We start from the raw sequence: 21,051 nt of genomic DNA, 5'->3' as shown, positions 1-21,051 counted from the left end.
AGAAGTTGCTTGTAGATTTTAACAAATAATTACAGATGAAATGACAAGTATTAAATGAAATGTGAATTTTGAAGTAGAAAGACTGAAATAGTATTTTCTTGAAAACAAACTCAAATGATCTTTGTTTTATTTACAATTCTGAAAAATATTTTTTTTACAGCGTAATGAGGGTATGTTGTTAATTAGTTACCATTTCCCATATGTCAACATCAGTCTAACCTGCTGATTTGGCAATTCAAATGTAGCTGTTTTTGTTCTACCAATGAATCTTATTGAAACTGACCGAGAGGGAGAGGGAGGAGACAAAGAAGAAGAGTTGAAGTGAGGAAGTCTGATAGAAGGAGGGAGGGAGAGAGAGAGAGGGAGGGAGGAAGAATGCTATGATGTCACACCAGTAGTGCACTCAAATACAAAAGCAGCTGAGAGAAAGACACACACACTCACACACACACACACACACGCTGCCTGCTCCCTGTTTCACTAACACAACTCCACAGAACACTTCTCCAGCTCTGAATGTAAGTACTAGTTCACTTTTCTCTCTCTCAGCACACTTCATCAGCACTCAGCAGTCTCTTTGTCCTCATCTTTACAGCTTTTTCATTCTCTCTTTCTCTCGATCTCTCTCTTTCTCCCATGTGCTGAAGAACTGAGACTGTTTTGGTTAAAGTTAAAGTTAAAGTTACAGTTAGTCTAATGGCTGCTTTCTCTCCTGCTTTGTTTCTCATAGTTGCTCTTTTTCCAACTTTGAATCTTTTGTGCTGTGAGTCTTTGTGTAAATGGCTCAGTCTCTATTGTCCATTCCTAATGTACCAACATTTTTATTATTCACTGAGTGCATCATCACAGTTTTAACATGTTATTTCAGCTGCATTTGAACTAGTGATCAGGTTGTTAGTTTTGCTTGAGTAAACTCAGTAGGTGTGTGTGTGTGTGTGTGTTCATTACCACTCTAATTAAAAAGCACAGATGTTTATTAATTTACTGCTTCTTTGTTGGATTTGAATAGGTTTGTTAGTTGTTTGGTGAAGAAACATGTCTGATCTGATGCAAGATTGGTTTGGAATAGAGAGGCTCTTTGTTTGAGAAATGGTGTAGCATTAGGATTATTTTTTGGCAGAGAGAAATAAAGAAAACAAAAGGGAGAGTTAAGGACTGAAATGCTGTAGTAATCTGTGTTACAGCAACAGGGATGGAGCTACTGAATGAAAAAACTAAATAAAATGAATGAGGGAGGGAAATATAGATGCTCATTTAGCCAAAGTCAACAGAGAGAGGAAAATCACACAGAGCTCTGGAATAAAACAGACTGCTATTGTCAACTCAACTGAACAGCAGTCTAGATCAAACCATAAAACATCAAAACTTACAGCTGATTAGAGGAACATTGGTCCCAACAGTCTCCTTTAAACCCCCACAGGAGAGAAAATCACAAAGAGAACCACTGTAATATAACAAATTCCATCTTCTAGACATTAGTGAGATTAAGAAGAAAGTGTAATTGTCTCACTTTCTAATTGTATCTACTAATATATCTCATGTAAGCTTCAGATAAGATCTCAACAGTATCTCAAAATATACTGCTGACATGAATCAGTGTTCAAAAGCCTCTCCATACGGTTCAATTCAACTATTGAAATGTGTCATCGGGAAAAAAAGAGATAATTTTTCACATCATTAGCTCGATTTATACCTGAATGTGTTTTCAGCTCATTTATGATGTCACAAACAGGCTTTCTGTCACAACACTCATTGACTACTTCTTGTCAATACCAAGAATGCTTTTGACCTTTTACGATCAAATATATATATATATATATATATATATATATATATATATATATATATATATATATATATATATATAGACACACACACACACACACACACAGGTACATCTCAATAAATTAGAATGTCGTGGCAAAGTTTTTTTTTTTTCAGTAATTCAGCTCAAATTGTGAAATTTGTGTTTTAAATAAATTCATTGCACACAGACTGAAGTGGTTTAAGTTTTTGGTTATTTTAATTGTGATGATTTTGGTTCACATTTAACAAAAATCCACCAATTCACATCTCAACAAATAAGAATATGGTAACATGCTAATCAGCTAATCGACTCAAAACACCTGCAAATGTTTCCTGAGCCTTCAAAATGGACTCTCGGTTTGGTTCACTACACAATCATAGGAAAGTCTGATCTGACAGTTGTCCAGAAGACAATCATTGACACCCTTCACAAGGAGGGTAAGCCACAAACATTCATTGCCAAAGAAGCTGCCTGTTCACAGAGTGCTGTATCCAAGTATGTTAGCAGAAAGTTGAGTACAAGGAAAAAGCATGGAAGAAAAAGATGCACAACCAACCGAGAGACCCACAGCCTTATGAGGATTGTCAAGAAAAATCAATTCAAGAATTTGAGTGAACTTCACAAGGAATTTTTGGCATCAAAAGCCAAAACACAGAATTATCAAGGAATTTGCTGAACCACAGACAACATCAGAGGTGTCTTACCTGGGTTAAGGAGAAGAAGAACTGGACTGTTGCCCATTGGTCCAAAGTCCTCTTTTCAGATGAGACGAGTTTTGTATTTCATTTAGAAACCAAGGTCCTAGAGTCTGGAGGAAGGGTGGAGAAGCTCATAGCCCAAGTTGCTTGAAGTGTTAAGTTTCCACAGTCTGTGATGTTTTTTGGTACAATGTCATCTGCTGGTGTTGGTCCATTGTGTTTTTTGAAAATCAAAGTCACTGGACCCGTTTACCTAGAAATTTTGGAGCAATACGTGCTTCCTTCTGCTGACCAGCTTTTTGAAGATGCTGATTTCATTTTCCAGCAGGATTTGGCACCTGCCCACACTGCCAGAAGCACCAAAAGTTGGTTAAATGACCATGGTGTTGGTCACCATGATGTTTGTTAAATGTGAACCAAAATCATCCCAATTAAAAGAACCAAAAACTTAAACTACTTCAGTCTGTGTGCATTGAATTTATTTAATACACAAGTTTCACAATTTGAGTTGAATTACTGAAATAAATGAACTTTTCCCACGACATTCTAATTTATTGAGATGCACCTGTGTGTGTGTGTGTGTGTGTGTATATAACAATGGAACACAGTCTACAGGACAAACCAAGTAATTCCATCATTTCAAGCATTTTATCTTGAATTATATATATATATATATTTTTTTTTTTTTTTTACATACAAATATCAAAAACGTCTAAGAGCTTCACTGAACCTCCTAATCTATGAAAAAGCAATTAAACTGCTCTCTGCTCTCTTAAGAAAGAGGAAATTGGAGTGGGAAGCTTAGCTGTTTTACAAATGAAATCAGGATTAATTACTACAGAGATATAAAGTAGTCGTCCATAAAGAGGTGCTGAACAAAAATGGCAACAGATGCTGTAATGGATCTTTCTTTCTTTTTTTTTACCTCCTCCCATTTCTCTCTCTCTCTCTTAGGCTAGAATCACATGGCCAGAGCGTGGGACAGAAACAAACTCAACAGCAGGATCTAAAATGCCAATCTTTGGAAGATAGAGGGAGCTTTTGTTTGAAAAAAAGGACGACAAGAATTCCAAAAAAGGAGCTGGACTCCTCAAAAGCATTTTTGTGTACCAGCACACTTATTCAAAAGCCTACAACATTCATACAGACACAACATGCTGCAGCAAATCCTCGCTGATATGTACATCGACCCTGATGTACTAGAGGCCTTAAATGAGGAACAGAAGAAGATACTGTTCTTCAAAATGAGAGAGGAACAAGTCAGGCGCTGGAAGGAGCAAGAAGAGAAGGAGGGCAAGGAAGGGATGAAAAAAGAAAAGCTCCGGCAAAAGAAAGGTATGAACTCACACCCTTTCTAAAAATACAGCCACGTCTATCATTCTCTAAGCATCAACAGGAGACAAAAACTATTTACAGAACAGTATAATGTTTTTGGGTGTCTCTGTTTTTGCACATTCTTGTGACATCTTAATTTAACCTCACAGACCCATTCGGCATAAAGTGAGCACAAGGTGACATTTTTTCACTTGGTTCTGATGACGTGTTTCAATAGTTGAATTGAACCCAACGGAAAGACTTTTGAATAGTGATTTAGAGAGCAGCGCAGTGAATATGGCTACATTCACACAGCAGTGCTGAATATACTTCAGTTCTGTTAGAAGAGAGAATTCACTTTTACTGAATCTCTGTGCAGATCCTTTTACGCATTTCCAGCAAACTATATGAAAGCAGCTTCAAAATAAATTTTAACACGCCCTTACTTATGCAACAGGAAAACCAATGCCTGTGTGAAATGTACCAACGTCATTTCAAGGAGAGCACATAGGGCCAAAGGAAATGAAGTGACCTGAAAGAGAGAAAGAGTCACATAACAATATGACAGAGACATGCTACAGCATGCTACAGCTACTGCAAGGGTAAAACCAGAGCCAAATTCCAGTTATGCAACACTGACCTTGCACCACAGCACAATACTTTCATGCAAATCACCTTGCAGTAGATTACTGCTTATCTCCATAGCATCAACATTTGTAAGTAGTTGTTTGGGATCTAACCCCTGTAATGCTGTAGGGGCCCAGCCACTGTAAATTCCTCTAAACATTTCAGAGCTTTCTAACACTAATGCCTGAGGATGTGCTATGCCAGAAATTTGGGCATGGAATGTTCTCAGGAAGCACAACACGCAAAAACAAAGCAATTATAAAAGACCCATTTTTGGATGCCCAAAAGAACCTTTCAGTGAACAGTCCTTGAAAGAGACATTTTCAAAAAAACCTTTTTGTTCCTTTTTGTTTTTTTAAAAAAAGATGAAATTTTGAAAACTTACTCCAAGATGTAGATGAGTTCATGACTTCATCGGAACAGAATTGAAGAAATGTAGCATTAAATCAAATGTTCACCAATGGATACTCTGCAGTGAATGGGTGCTGTCAGAATTTGAGTCCAAATAGTTGATAAAACATCACAATAATCCACAAGTAATCCTCATGACTTCAGCCAATCGATTACATCTTGTGAATGGAAAAGCTGCATGTTTGTAATCCATTCATCATTTTTAATTAGGTGCTTCTGGCTACAACAAGAGTCCTCTATCCATAATTCTCCAGTGAAAAAGTCTTCTTGTCTGATTCAGAATAATATGCACAGATCAGGCAGTGTTTACAATTGAAAACAGTCCAAAACGATTCTAAAAATAAATGTGGATTTTCACGTGAGAAGATGGACCGACCATTATTATGAATTATGGACTTTTTTTGGCCAGTAACAAGTGTTAAAAGTTAAAACGCCCTAATGATGGATTTATTCGTTTCTTACAAACACACAGCTTTTCACTTTGAAAGACTCTTATTCTGACTGAGCAAGTGATGTAATGCAAAATGTCTTCTAATCTGTTTCAATGAAGCAACAAACTTATACAACTTGGGTAGCCTAAGGGTGAATACCTTTTGGGAGATATATTCCTTTAAAAATGAAAGTTCTTTAGAGAATAGAGAAAAAAAGAAGCTAATAGTGTGGTTTTCAAATGACAGTATGAGGAAAAAACTGAGAACAAGAGCTTGTGTAACACGGAATAAATATGCTGTACATGGAATTTCGAAATATCAGATGCTCGTAAAATCTGCGACAGCTTGAACCGATGTTCTCTGGCTGGGAAAAAACATTCAATTCATTTTGATGACAATGGAATCCAGCTGAACAGGAAATGATGTTTAGAACAGCATTTGCTCAAGAATGTAAATAACAGGTGTCAAACTCAGTTCCTGGAGGAACACAGCCCTGCACAGTTTAGCTCCAACACACATAACATGTAGTTTTCAAATAAGCCTGAAGAACCTGTTTAGTTGGATCAGGTCTGTTTAATTAGAGTTGAATCTGAACTGAATATGACACCCCTGATGTAAATGTTCAATAGTGCTGGTATTCTCCCCCAGCTTCGGTTTCTTATCAAAAAAGCATCAAGTCACATGGGCCACATGTAGAAAGCTGCTGTGTCACAGTCAAGCAGTTGGACTCTTATTCATTTACTTTAGTTTAGTAAAATCTCTTTCGGTACTCTTTTGATTTTCTCTCTGTGGACACACAACTGACAGGGTTCACAGCTCATGTGAAACGCAGCTGTGTCTGTGTTTCTTTAAATCAGCACTTTGTGGCTGGTTTCAGCCGCCTCAGCTGATACTGTGCGTGTCAGCTCTGCATCAGGGGTAGTCGAGATAAATACTGATTAAATTTGTGTACACAAACAAACAAAACTATTGGCTACCACGGGAACTTTGTACTCGAGACTCTTTCACTGCCCACTGGAGAGAAAATGACCAATGAGATTTCTGTTATGTCAAATTGTTTCTCTTTCACAGCAATCAGATTAAATGGATGGCAAATGGAGACCAGGTGTGGTCAAACTAAACATAAGCCTGTGGAATTAATGCAGACACCTAATATGCGTCAATGAATATGAGCAACAGGATGTGATGTCACACTTACTGTCTTTGTAGCATGACCCATCCTTTTTTTTCGTGGACATTTATTTCCTCTAAAGGTGTGAATCATTTAGAAGCACACATTAGTCCAGCAAAGTGAGTTTTTGAGCTACACAACTAAGTTAAACACTTTACAATAAGGTTTATACTTAACAATATGTTCATTGTATAAATAAAAGTTGGTGTTTTTCTGCATATTATACATTGCATAAGTAATATATCTGCATTAATGATTCCTGATGCATTAACTAATGTGTGGGACATAACTGTCCTCTTTTTCTTTTTGAAGCATAACCCTAGTTTTTTATTAATAATAGATTATACATATTATATCAACATATAATCACTACTGAAAATTGTTAGCATTCAGCTCTTCTTGATCTTGTTTACATTCTTTAAAGTCAAAGATATCAGCATGAACTCAACCTTTTATCAAACTCCAAATAAGACCAAATAATCAAAACATCTTCATTGCTCTATACAAGTGCTTCCCAACCTTCAAGGACCTTAAGGCACCGTCCACAACAACAGTTAAAGACCTACAACCTTTCCAGCTGTTCATGATTCACTGGATAAATATTCAGCATAAGGATTTGAAAGAAATAGTTTTCTCACAATATCTAGCTGATATACCTGAACTATTTTGTAGAGCTTGGCATACAGAAGGTGTTTATTCATGAAATGCATCAAAATTATCATGGAATTATTTCCAGATTTAGAAATCATACTTTTATAATTAGGCTTCCTTATATGCAGATTTTTTTTAGTTCTTTGAGAGGAAGCTTTTAGAATAGTTTGCTGTGGGTCCCTGAGAACCGCTGACCTGTTCTTCTACTATATGCCAACAATAGTCTCATTTACGCTTTTTTTAAGGAGTTTGAATGGATAGTTCAGCCAAAATTGTAAATTCTCTATGCTCTAATCTCATGGTCCAGGTGTGGGGTCATAGTGCTTTAAGTAAATGTCCTTAAAAAACACATTCATCATCACGCAGTTACCTTTCAAAAACACACACAATGTCTTGAGCAGCATTTGTGGTTGAATGTGACCCAGGCAACAAGCAATATACAAACAAACAAACAAACAAACACACAGACACGCACACACACACACAAATACACACACAAAGATCTAACCATTAGTGTGTCAAAACACCTTATAAAGATGTGTGTCAGTTTTATTATATAACTTTTGTAGTTTCAGCTATACACATACTGAACATTTCTGAGATTTCTAACAGAAACATCCTCTAAATTCATCCCTGCATGTAATTAAGCCAATCTGATCTGCTTCGCTCTTAGATGTGGTGTTGCTTCTGTCAGCCTGGAGAACCGGTTCTTTACGTAACCCTTTCTGCTGGAGCTGTGGGGTGTTAGGTTTTCTCTTACGTGCATGCAAAAAAAAAAAAAAAAAAAAGGAAAGGAAAGGAAAAACAGATCGTGCCCTGCTTGAACGAAGTTTCCTGCTGGGAAATTCTTGACATTTTTTTAATTCCCACTGTGATATGCATGCTATTACTATGTACTTTTAGATTATTTATGAGGTGAACTGAGTTTTAGATTATATGAGTTGAACTGTGGTCCCCTACGATCAGCACAAGGATCCTCTTTGTCACCTCTTATGTAAGAACCACAGAAGTTGATCACATTTAATTTCTTGCCTTCAAACATTTGGTGTAATCTGAGAAGTTTAAATCACACTGAAATAATGAGGAGGGTGACAGAGAAGGATTCACAGCCTTTGTGGGTCAGTGCAAGTTTCTGTAAGGTGATAATACAAGCCTGATGCACGCTGGTATTGACACCTACACACTGATAACACTGATAGTTAGTTTACCCAAAAATGAAAATTATACCTCCGTTCGTCTTCGGAACACAGATATTTTAGATTTAGTAAGAGAGCTTTCTGTCCCTCCATTGAAAATTTATGTACTGTCCATGTCCAGAAAGGTAAGAAAAATATCATCAAAGTAGTCCATGTGACATCATAGGCTGAATAAAGTCATAATTTTTGTTATTTTTGGACCAAAATATATTTTTGATGCTTCAGCAAATTCTAACTGACCCTCTGATGTCACATGGGCTACTTTGAAGATGTTTTTATTACCTTTCTGGACATGGACAGTAGACCGTACACACAGCTTCAATGGAGGGACTGAGAGCTCTCAGACTAAATCTAAAATATCTTAAACTGTGTTCAGAAGATGAACGGAGGTCTCAAAAGTTTGGAACGACATGAGAGTAAGTTATTAATGACATAATTTTCATTTTTGGGTGAACTACCTTTAACACACTTCTAAACCAGAGCAGGTGACCTACAGTATATGCAGGATCAATTTCAATCCATGTCACAGCGCCATCTGTCTTTGAAAATGATACACTACAGAGTGTAATATAAAAAACAGGTCATGGTTTGGCTGGTTAACATCTCAAATAGGTCTCTAATGCCTAAAAAAAAAAAAAACATCCGTTAGTGTTACTAAATAACAAATATATTGCGACAGAATACAATTTTAAAGGGCACTCAGTGAAGAAATATGCTTTAAACAGGTCCATGCTAAACTGCCAACACTCAACCTTTTGAATCTAGTAAAGAAAATCTAAATAGCATGAAATTACAGCCTCTTAAACCTCACAAATACCCATTTTCTTTGTTCAAAATGCAAGCAAAAGGCCTAAACATGTGCTCTTGTCTCTGTCGCGCATCTTTGTCTTCGTAACTTAATTGTCTCTGTGTTGCTCATTTATTTATTGTTTCTCAGATATTGATTTTCTTGACATGTTTATTGTTTTATCCCCAGGCCCTTGTAAAAGTGTGAGCTGGCTGCTCGGCAGTGACGGTGACGTGCATGTGTGTATCTTTGGAGAATCGGACGAGCTCAAATCTCCAAAACTCATTCTGTCCGAGCCGAAAAACAAAACTGCGGCCCACCCCAATACTTTCAACAGGTACAACACCCTCAATAATAGGTAGAAATACACTATGGAAGGGATTATGGTTGACTGTACATTATGGACATTAAATATTGATTGAAATTTATTTTGATTGATTTGATTGATCAAAAGTGACACATTTACAGATTCCACTCACCACTATTCGAAGACTAATATGTATAATATTTACAATATGGTGAGCATCAACCCAAATCTATTGAATGGAATGCTCAGGAAATCTAGTTGCTTTTTAATGTTCATCACACTAAAATATCTGACAGCTGAATACTAGCCAATATAGACTCAGAATCAAGTATCCCAGAGAATCATATAATAAACCACAATAACAGCAGGCAGAAATACACTGATACCACACCACAAACATTATAGCAATATATTCTCAAACCACAGAGTTAAATGTGCTTTTCTTTGTTCACAGAGCAAAAGCCGAACCTGTGAAGTGCAGCTACTACAAACCCAGCAGAGCACAACAAACCAGCACAGAGCCAGGGATCCAGCTACTGCTCAAGGTAATAAATAAATAATGGTTTGCTTCTGAAATTATGTTGTATTGGACAACACACTTCCAAAACTATCCTAACTATTTCATTGCACAAAAATGTTTTATAAACTTTACCATAAACTTCATAGGCCTAACATAATGTAAAATTATTACATTACATAATTTAGCAAGCACGTTTAACTAAAACAATGTACAATAGAGGAATACAAGTGATCCATTTTAAGGAGGCATAGGCTGAATAGTAAAACCCCTGATCTGTCATAGATAATATAATATAGATCAGTGAGTAAACCATTAAAAAAAAAAAAAAGATTCACGTCTTTGACCTTTGGTAATTTTTATTTTTCAGGATGGCATTGTCACAATATCTCTCTGTGTCAGTATCATGACTCGCTTCTACATACTCTTTTAAAGAGCCTGTTTAAAGACGTTTTTATGAGAAGGAATAAGCTAATATCATTAGCTTAGTGTAAAAACAATAGATGTGTCATGAATGTGCATGTGAGAAAACGCACATGTATGTGTGTATGACTTTAATAATAAGAGCATCAATAATAATAAGACCATGGGTGTGTGTAGCTGGACAGGCTAGGCTCCCCTGAGCAGATGGTTTAGAGCCTGGGCAGAGAATTAAACGGTATCAGATGGCATCAGTGCCACATTGCCAGAGGGAATACACACACACTCAGACAAACACACTCACTTACTCACACAAACACACACTTCCATCTCTCTTTGTGTCTCTAAATTTGTCAACTCCGATTTTATAAGTGTTTACAAATGAGTTTCATTTAATCCGCCACAGAAACCGGAGGAGCTGAGTGATTCCACGACAGTCTCAGATGAGTCTAAGCAGGACAGCAGTTGTGATCAGTCAGCTGAGGACACCAGGGGCCAAACAGATGACTCAGACTCAGGCAGTGCGGAGGAGGACATGGGCCTTTACAAATCACATATGAGCAATGCAGAGACAACAGTAGCAGACAGACTCAGAGAGCTTCAACTGCACAGAGCGATGAAAGAGCATCTGTCAATCAACAACATGACACACCCACTGGACACACCCACACCAGACAAAGGTAAGAGCACAGAAGTAGAATCTGAATTAATCCCAGGTATTCTTTCAACAAAATACTACAAAAACACCTTAATAAAATATGATATTTTTACAGAACTAAAACATAAAATAAAATAATAACAAGATTATCAACATTTATCTTAACAATATATATATATATATATATATATATATATAGAGAGAGAGAGAGAGAGAGAGAGAGAGAAAGAGAGAGAGTCATTTAGCAGTCACTTTTATCCAAAGCAACTTACAAATGAGGACAATGGAAGCAATTAAAATCAACAAGCGAGCAATGACATGCAAGTGGTATACCAAGTCTCAGTTAGATTAACACAGTACATGTAGCAAGTTTTTTATTATTAGTAGTATTATATAATAAATAAAAAGAAAACAGACAGAATATAAAAAGAGTAGAGCAAGCTAAAGATTTTCTTTTTTCATTTGTTAATTGTATACAGTAGTCAACATTTGGATCGAATAAGTTAATCAAAGATGTTCTGAGACAAGAACACATTTTGATTTTAGGTTTTAGGACAAATTTGATGAAAGGTTTTGATCCACTTCAAATTTTGAGCACTGTAATAAATAAAAATAAAACAAATAGATAGAATAAAAAGATTGGGAAAGCTAGTGTTTTTTTTTTAGCAGTTAGTAACTGAATAGAGTGCAGGTATAAAGGGGCAAGTTTTTTTAAAAGAATGGAATTAGAAAAAAGGAAATATATATATACGATTAAATACATAAATATTATTGTTTAATATTTTATATTATATAGTTTAACAATATATTTATATTACTAAATATATAAATATAATTCGAACAACTATTCTACATTTGTCCTGATGAGACAAATATCAATAATAATGATCTCAAATACATCTATAATCAATGACCTCAAATACATTTATTTTCAAAATGAAACAATTAATAAAATAAATAAATTACATATTTTTTTTATAAAATAATAATGTGTTTGTGTAGTATTTTTTTATTAAATATTTTTCAATATAATTGAAAAGTAACAGATAATTATTGATCAGAAATTATTTATTAAAACCTTACATTTAGAAAAGGACATTCATGTTGTTGTCAATGTAAATGGTCACCAAGCGCCATCTAGTGGACTTCTAGTGTCATTAGCACAGTCGACAGTAAGACCTGCGTGCGCCACCTACAGGACACACCATTCACAGCAACACTTTCCGTTGTTTACCAGCTGCGGATAATATTTCTAAAACATGGAACTATACGATGGTCTTTTCCTACTAAAATGCTGCACTGTCTGCAGACCTAAACATCAATTACCACCAAAACTTGTTTTCTGTTTCCAAAGGAGTTTTGGTCGCAGGATTCAAACATATTAACGACCGAAGCCTACCTTTACCTGAATCTCGGCTTGGTATGGCAGATGTTGGTCAGGTGTTGTGTTGTTTGTGCCGTCACCTCATAATATTGCACATACATGTGTATTTGTTTAATGTTAATGTGGATAAATGATGATTTGCGTGTAGCTCATTTGTAGGTTTGTGTGTGTTTTGACTCAATCTGTGCGTGCGCACGCATCTGTGCTCTGGAGATGGAATTTGCGCTGATCCCACGTTTCCAAGGCGACAGCATAACGCAGTCAGGGGTCACGGCTGCAGGGATCGACCAGAGAAGCATCAACAGGAACAACTCCCGAGAGAGAAACAGAGAGACACGTGACTAAACTAGATCGCTCCCACTATAATCAACACAGCTGTCTAGTATCTAGATTTGTCACGTGGTACTGCCTGCGTCACTGTCGTGACGCCATATAATTTTTCCTTTATTGTTAAAGCGATCTTAAGCAACAAAATAGTCCGAAATACATTTATTTAAAATGAGAGCAGGAGATTTATAACAACAGAAACTGTTTACACGGAATTGTTTACACAGGACGGTATTTACAACGACAAACAACTAGCAATTTTATTTTCAACATGCGAAGATTCAATGAATAGTAATCTGAAATTATAATTATATAAATCAACATATAATAAATATATAATTAACATATATAAATTATATAAATATGTGTTTATTTAGTTAAGTAAAGTAATTATGTTTGTATTGTGTGTGTGTGTGTGTGTGTGTGTGTGTGTGTGTGTGTGTGTGTGTGTGTGTGTGTGTGTGTGTGTGTGTGTGTGATGAAGGTCCAAAAAATTACATCTGAATATAAAGCTGAATATAAAGTGTGAATAATATAAATGTAAATTGGAATGTAGATATAATTCTAAATGTATATATACAAAACTAAGTATAGAAATATAAATCATGAATAGCTATATGTATAGAAGTGAATCTGAATATATAGTTCTAAGTCTGAATATATATAATAAAATAAGAAACAGAAACATTTATATATCAAGATTTGTATATATTCAGACTAATAAGCTATATTCATATCTAATGTAATATTTCTTGTTTACATTTACATTTAGTTATTTAGCAGATGCTTTTATTTTACTCTTTTATTAGTTTAGCCCTTTATAAAACTATATATGTATTCATATTTGTCCGTCCTTTTTTCTTTTTGGATGGATTTAATTTTTTTTATTTTTAAAAATAATTTTTTATTAAGCTTGTCCGTACATTCTGGGATTTTGTATATATAAAAAATTTTAACATCCTGTTTCAGATTGGAATAGAGAATAATAATTGCTTAAACATGTATATTACATTTATAAATTATATACATATGAACATATATTTATATTACAGTTTATATTACATTTTGAAAAGACACATGACACATGAGTGTCTGGGTGTGCATTGCATTGTCGGAAACTGAATATGTTGTTTTTGAATTTCTTTTGATTATTTGGAAGAGTGTGTCATTGCTGATTACTTTGCCACGTTGCACATTTTCAGTCATTATTATTAGGAATGATCTTGTTTTGCCGTGCCGATGCTTGCAACTCAAATATAGAGATTGCGTCACGTGAATACAAGGGGGAAAAACTAGAGGACATAGTAAAGACCCCCACATCAGTGTGGAAGAAAAAAAGTGATGGCAGAGAGTTGGTCTCACCGGAAAAGTGTGAAGGGGCGGAACTCCAGGCTTAGACCCCTCAGGGAGAGTCTAAAAATACAGTTCTCCACAGACTCTGAGTCCCACTCTCCACAGCATCTGTCTCTGAAGTCACCCACACTCCCCACATGCGTCCTCCCCATCTCGCTCCCCCCCCCCCCCATTCCCCCTTTTACTTCATTCACCCCTTCACCTATTCCCTGGCCACCTGTCTCACCCCGTTTAACACATTCAAATTGAGTCATCACTCCCATAGCCTTTACCCTCTACCTCACCCTCGTGTTATTTGTACTCTCTTCGTCCTTTACTTTCTTCCTCTCACTTTTTTCTCTTCTGCCTGCTGTCGCTCTCCTTACTTCTCCCTCTTGTGACCTCTAGACCTGCCTTGAGTGGGTGGAAAGGAGGATCGAGAGAGAGAGAGAGAGAGAGAGAGAGAGAGAGAGAGAGAGAGAGAGAGAGAGAGACAGCTGTGGAATAATCCCTGGCGGGTTTGTGTCAGGGATCTAACAGCTTTTTAAAGTCAGCAGTGATTTACAGACAGTCAAAGTCTTGTAATCATTAATATATATATATATATATATATATATATATATATATATATATATATATATTGCATGACAAAAATATTTTTTTTGTAACGTAATCCATTATATTACACATTTTAGGTAATATAATCAGACTACTTTTAGATTACTTTTGACCTAGCTCGTTTGTAACATTGATTTAAATAGGATTATCTTGTACCATGTTGATATAAAAATACAAAGAGAAAGAAAATATATTTCATTTTGTTGTCATCAAAAACATGAAGTGCATTAAAAACATGATATCATATAAGGTTTCCCAAACTATGGTTTGTGAAGGAACTCAAGGGGGATTGTGAGTTTAATGAAAAGCTAATAATTAGACCTAATTAAATCATAAAAATGTTAAATTAAAATAAATAATTTTAAAATCAATCAAAATAATAATAAAAAAAACTTACTGAGAAAATAAAAAACTTTGTTTACCTGCATGTCATGAGAAAATAACCAATTTCAGAGAACCAATTAACATGCAAATGTGATACTTAATTATTAAAATATTTGTTTTAAAATCTCAGGTGTACTTCAAGTAAATATATTAGATGAAAGAGGATCAGATGACAAACATTTTGTGAATTTGTGCATTTGTGTTTGAAAGACAAAAACCTTCCAAAGACAGAGTGAAAAAAAATAAAAATAAATGTGTTCATCAATAGTTGATGAAACCTGAACCTTCTTAAACCTGAAATGATTTTTGTATATCCAGTGGTCAAAAGCTGTAACCACGACTTATGACTGACCTCTGTGTGAATCTCCACAAAACTGGAACACTAATTAATGTATAAGCAGTAGGATTATTTTTCTAATAATTCAACAGCCCGTCGTCAATTATTCCTTACTTAAAACGCGATATTCGATGATAATTGTGTTTTCACTTGGATGTGTTAAAAGCAGATCACAAATTCTGAGTATGGGTCACCACACGTCACTTACTTCATATATACAATTAAAAATAATTAAATAATATAAACATAATATATGACCATATTCGGTTAGTATGATGCTATTTTATATCATTGTAATTCAAAATGTTAAAGCTTTTAGTTTATATACACATAAATCCACATACATTCAAAAATTTTAGAATTTATTTACTATCTTTTTCATGTTTTGTCTTCAACAATAAAAACATGACATTCAATGATTGTCTCTGAATAGCACATGCAAAGGCAGTTGGTTTGGGGTTTTTCTGTTCAGTATCACAACTTGACTTGTCTAAATTGTAAACAAGCTTTTTGCTGTTGCTCTGTACACATAATATACTCTGTCTAATGATAGTCTTTGTTCTCTTTTTCTCTAAGGGGTGGTGAAAATTAAGGATAGCACTCTGACATACAGCGGCCGTGTGGCTCAGCTCAGGAAGAACTTCAACACCACTAATGCCCCACGTGTCAAACCACCAATCCCCAGCAAGCCCACACACCTACTGGCCTCCCCTTCTGTAAGATAAATACAACACTGCTACACACCTGAAAAATGTCCTTGTGTATCCAAAAATCTGCAAGATGAACTAAAAATACCAGAAAGACCAGCGTATACCTGAGCGTATGAGCAGATCCAGGTGTGGACCCAGCTGGAGACGGATGTTGACGGAAATCAAATGCTTCTTATAACCCAGCTCGAGCCATCACTCTTTAGCTTTCACACTGTTTACAGAGGAACATGGTCTCCAAAGGACTCAAAGAATTGTTCTGCCTTTACACAATGTTGTTTATTTTTTTTATTTTTTTTAATATAAACTTTGTTTCCTTATGGGGAGAATGACCAAACTTACTGTGTAATGTTTGTATAAATAAAGTCTCATCTTTTTTGTCTGGTTGTAAATAATGGTGTCATATTAAATAAAACAACTAATTTTAACTGGTTTTTGAGAACTGAATGCTAATGATTCCAGTCCCTCCAATATGAGACAAGTGGATGGATGGATAGATAGATCTTCAGAATGTATTTCCATATTATCGCCACATGTTTGGTAACTCAGTGGCATCTGGTTCATGATGGAGACAGTCAATCATTTCAGACTGTGTAACAACAGCTGGGATAGTTATCATCTGTGCGTCCGATTGGACGAGACAGACAGCAGTGCCGGGCCATCATGCTGACCCTCTTGTCTCAAATGAGCTCATGCAGCTGAGTTACTGACCTCTCCCTTATTTTCCTCCATTCTGCACTTCCTCTAAAGGAGTAGGGGTGGAAAAAGAGAGACATGGAAGTGTATGGAAATAGTGGGAGCACAGTGGAAAAGATCACTGAGCACAGAGGAAAGATAGGAAAGAAGGACATAGGGAGATGGAAGGATAGTGGAGATGTATTGAAGAGAATGGGTTGCTAAATCTCATAAAATGTATTTGGTTTTCAGCTGATTTTTCTTTAAGATGGTATTTAAGTAACACTACTGACGAAATCCTTCTTTTGGAGCTGTGGCCCCTGGTTTGCACATGTGCTTATATTTAAATTTGATATTGTAAAAAAGGACTCTGATCAAAATTAGAGAACACTTGCAGATACCTCCAAGTTATTAGGCTTGTTCAAGACACATCGGCACTATGCAGACCAATCGACTTTTTACATCAAAGTACAGTGAGAGTGACTCAAAAGCTTAAAGAGTCATCTGCTCTCCAATCACACTCGCGGTTCTTTGATTTCATTCGGCGATCGGTCTGTGCATCGCCGATGCATCTCAAACAAGCCTATTGGTGTTAATTTGGCACCTGGTGCTAATTTCCTTAATTATATGACAACTGGCAACATTCCTCCAATTTTCACTGAGATTGTAAAATGGCAGGCCGCTCTAAAGTGACTGAAACCCTGTGACTGGAGGTTGTCCAGATAAAGGCCAAAGGAATGACCATTTCAGCAACTGCAAGAGAAGTTTGTCATTCCAAAACTGTGATTTCTTGAATATTGTGGATTTACAATGACACTAATTCATTCAAGTCCCCCACAAAGGCTGGTCGTCCACATAAGACAAATGCACGAGAAGAGAAAATAATGCGTAAAGTCTCAATGGGCAATCAGTTCAACACTGCAGCTGGAATTGCTCACCAGTTCAGTGCTGAACATGGTCTGGATCTGTCTCAGCACATTTAAGAGAAGTCGGACTGAAAGCACACTCTGCAGTGACGAAGCCTCTCATCAGCAGAAAGAATCAGAAGGCTAGACTCACATTTGCTGAGGTCCAAAGTTCAATTTAGTAAAGAGAGCGAGTTTAATTTGGGACAGATCAGAAATATTTTGTTCGCCATGAAACCAGGGAAAAACTGGAGCAAGAGTATGTAAAGAAGACATTAAAAGGTGGAGGAGGAAGTGTCGTGGATTGGGGGATGTTATGGTCCTCTTACACAGACATATGCCAGACTGAACTCAAATGTTTATCAGAATCTCCTTCAGCAACATGCGGTTCCTTCCCTGCAAACATCTCCCAATTAGCCTGCAATTTTCATGCAGGACAATGCCCCGTCACACTGGAAAACAGGTTAAGCAGTTCCTTGAAGCTAGGAACATTGAAATAATTAAATAGTTTAGGAACTTAAAAGCTACATGACATTCCTCACTAGCAAAGTAATAATGGTACTGTTCTTGAAGCAGTTGAACTTACAGTTTTGCTATTACTTCACTTTTAATACCAGGTGTAAAAAGGCACTGACACTGACACTGCTGCCGGACACTGTTGAGAGACACAAATCAATGACTCAAGCCTCCGTTATTAGCTCTAAATTTGTGTTTTGGAATTAAAAATGGTGGCGTGGGATAAGATGCATAAGCAAAATGTGAACAATGTCTTAAGGTGTGATAACCGTGGTGTAAGTGGAAAAATGTACTCCAGTGCCTTGAATTATTAGAAAATAATACACACCTGACACTTCACATCATGTCTGTGATATTTTCTTATTCAATGGCCCTTCGTCAATAATTTCTTAAATGTATACTGTACCTTGAATAGTTATTTATTTATCTATTTATTTATTTTTACTGACGTCACCTCCAGGGGGAGTTCCATCCTTCACACACTGACTGTAAACATGCATTCTGGTCAGAAACACTCACTTTTCATGATTCAGTCAGCTCCCAATTGGCAAAATCACTTTTACTTTGAATATTATCGAATAAAACAGCCTGTGATTTTCTAAATGCTCGTGACTAACTTCATTCCTTAGCCTGCACAAACATTACACAAAAACAGCGCCCTGTTAATACGGGATGATAGATTTAGTGCCGATTCTCTCAATGATCTGATGCAACGAACTGGTCTAGGTGTGTGTTTTCAAAACTCAACTAATGATGGCTACCTAGTAGAAATCCTTCTGATTTGTTGATGGCGAGAGAACGGATTAATATTTCATAAACAGTATCACTGCTGTGCGCGAGGTGCTGCAGAGTTTGGGGGAAGCTGCTGTGTATCTCCAGTGATACTTTATGTCTGTTGTCTCTGTAGTGACCAAACCGGTGTAGAATTTTTACATGAGAGGAGAATTGATATTCCCCCTCTCTCTCTCTATCTCCCTGCTTGCCTCTATCTGGCTCTCTCATCTAAGCTTCTACAAAGACCACGACTGTTTTGGCGTTACACTCAGATGCTCTGAAGAATCTTCCTGGAGGAAGAGGAAGGTGGGAGGGGGGTTTCTGAGCGCGAGGAGGACAGGGGTACTCAGGCATCGTAAAACCTTTTAACCGTGTGCGCGCACACACACGCGCAATTCCCTGCAGTGGGATTCTCTGAAGGGACATAAAAAAGACTCTGTTGTGCGCGGGAAGAGAGAGAAGCCCATCACCACCTCCACCACTGTCACCCAGAGAGAAAAAAGTGAGAGAGAGAGAGAGAAGGGGAGAGAAAGTGGGAGATAAAAAAAGTGTTGTGGTGGTCTAGCAGTGTAGGCTGAACCTTGGCTCCAGTGACCCCTGGCGAGAGCTCTCTCTCTCTCTCTCTCTCTCTCTCTCTGTGTATCGTTGCAACATGTGACAGGGCCACACACACACACACACACACACACACAGCCTCACCCCCTCAGGCAAGAGTGAAACGGTCTGCAGCGAAAGCGCCAGTGTGTGTGTGACCAAATCTTTTCTGGTAAAACAATCCCTTCTCTGTGTGTGTGTGTGTGTGTGTGTGTGTGTACGTGAGGCTGCATGTGCGTGTCCGTGCGTGCGTGTCTTGCAGTGAATGCTCTACTGCGTTTTTTCCTCCATGATTAATCAGAGCGAGGGCAGGAGGCCGAGGGCCGAGGGGACTGCGACAGCTCCAACGCGCTTAACCCTTTAATGTCCAATCACACATGGACTGGAGATCCACACGAAACAAGACCTGTAATATCACAAACACTGAAACGATCTCAAACTAATTAGCTTGAACTATTATGGTTGCAGCACAAACACCATTAGAGATTAGGCTAATAGTGCGCAAAAGGGTTTTAAGATTAGGATATGTAATAATTGTCCAATAAACTGTTCTATGACATGGATTAACCAATCACTTCTGAATTGAATCGTGACGTTACAAACTTTGATCGTAACATTACAAACTTCATAAAATCAGATATATAGTCTTCTTACATAAGAACTGCTTGACATAACATATAGCTAGGCTACTCCAAGACATGATACAGCTACTAAATAAAAAATATTATTATTTAGTCTTATTATTAATACGGAAAACAGTTGTCTTGCTTAATGTTTTTGTGGAAACTGTGATATTAAGGAACAGTATTCATTTTAAAGCAGATATCTTTTGAAACATTATAAATGCCTTATGGCTGAATAAAGGTATACATTAAAAAATGAATAAATAAATAAAAAACCTTACCACAAACTTTTGTATGTTAGTATCTGCTCTTGAGTCTTTGTGAGTGAAAAACTGAACACCATCACTACCAGCGAAGAACAAACCCAGAAATCCCCTACAGAGATGAGAAAGACCATTTCAGACACATTCATCACTTGTCTGTCATGCTTTAAACCAATCACGAGCCCACAAAGACACATGATGAAAATTCACAGGTGGAAATTGCAGGGCGCAGGGCTGTCAATCAGACATAATCCCACCCCTTTGATGTGATTATACATACAAAATTGTGATTTTGTGTCTTTTATTCTATGTCTTATGGCTTAAAGGCCAGCTCTGTTTATTACTATTTTAATACTTAGCAAAATTATGCCTTAGCAGATATACAATATCAGTAAAAAAAAATATTAAAAAAGTATTTGTAATAAATTCAGTTCTTTTGAAGTCTCTATTTATAAAAAAAAATTATCATGATTTCCACAAAAATATTAAGCAGCACAAATGTTTTCAACCAAATTTGCATCCTTTAATATTAAATTTGTATAATAAATCCTCAAAATTATAAAATATAAACACTGTACGTTGGCTATTATGCAATATTTTTTATTTTTATAAAAAAA

General features: G+C 36.5%; 1 protein-coding gene across 1 annotated transcript; it reads left to right on the top strand.

The window, feature by feature from the left end:
• The first annotated feature begins 384 nt into the window (after positions 1-384).
• LOC113057693 (SH2 domain-containing protein 4A-like) lies at positions 385-16,512 on the top strand. The gene is made up of 6 exons (XM_026225170.1): positions 385-518; positions 3,460-3,840; positions 9,283-9,430; positions 9,855-9,945; positions 10,744-11,017; positions 15,954-16,512. Exons 2-6 carry the CDS (start codon positions 3,660-3,662, stop codon positions 16,100-16,102), a joined length of 843 nt encoding a protein of 280 aa, XP_026080955.1. The 5' UTR covers positions 385-518; positions 3,460-3,659; the 3' UTR covers positions 16,103-16,512.
• The last annotated feature ends 4,539 nt before the right edge of the window (positions 16,513-21,051 follow it).

Source organism: Carassius auratus, chromosome 39, assembly GCF_003368295.1.
Source record: "Carassius auratus strain Wakin chromosome 39, ASM336829v1, whole genome shotgun sequence".
NCBI lineage: Eukaryota > Metazoa > Chordata > Actinopteri > Cypriniformes > Cyprinidae > Carassius > Carassius auratus.
Note: the sequence above shows the minus strand (reverse complement) of the source record. Positions and strands in the feature narration are given on the sequence as shown.

Bases quoted from the DNA above. Each gene is read 5' to 3' on its own strand.
- LOC113057693 (XM_026225170.1), top strand. From the start codon at position 3,660: ATGCTGCAGCAAATCCTCGCTGATATGTACATCGACCCTGATGTACTA. The intron at 9,431-9,854 runs GTACAACACCCT...CTTTGTTCACAG, and splicing joins CACCCCAATACTTTCAACAG to AGCAAAAGCCGAACCTGTGA. The intron at 11,018-15,953 runs GTAAGAGCACAG...TTTTTCTCTAAG, and splicing joins CACACCCACACCAGACAAAG to GGGTGGTGAAAATTAAGGAT.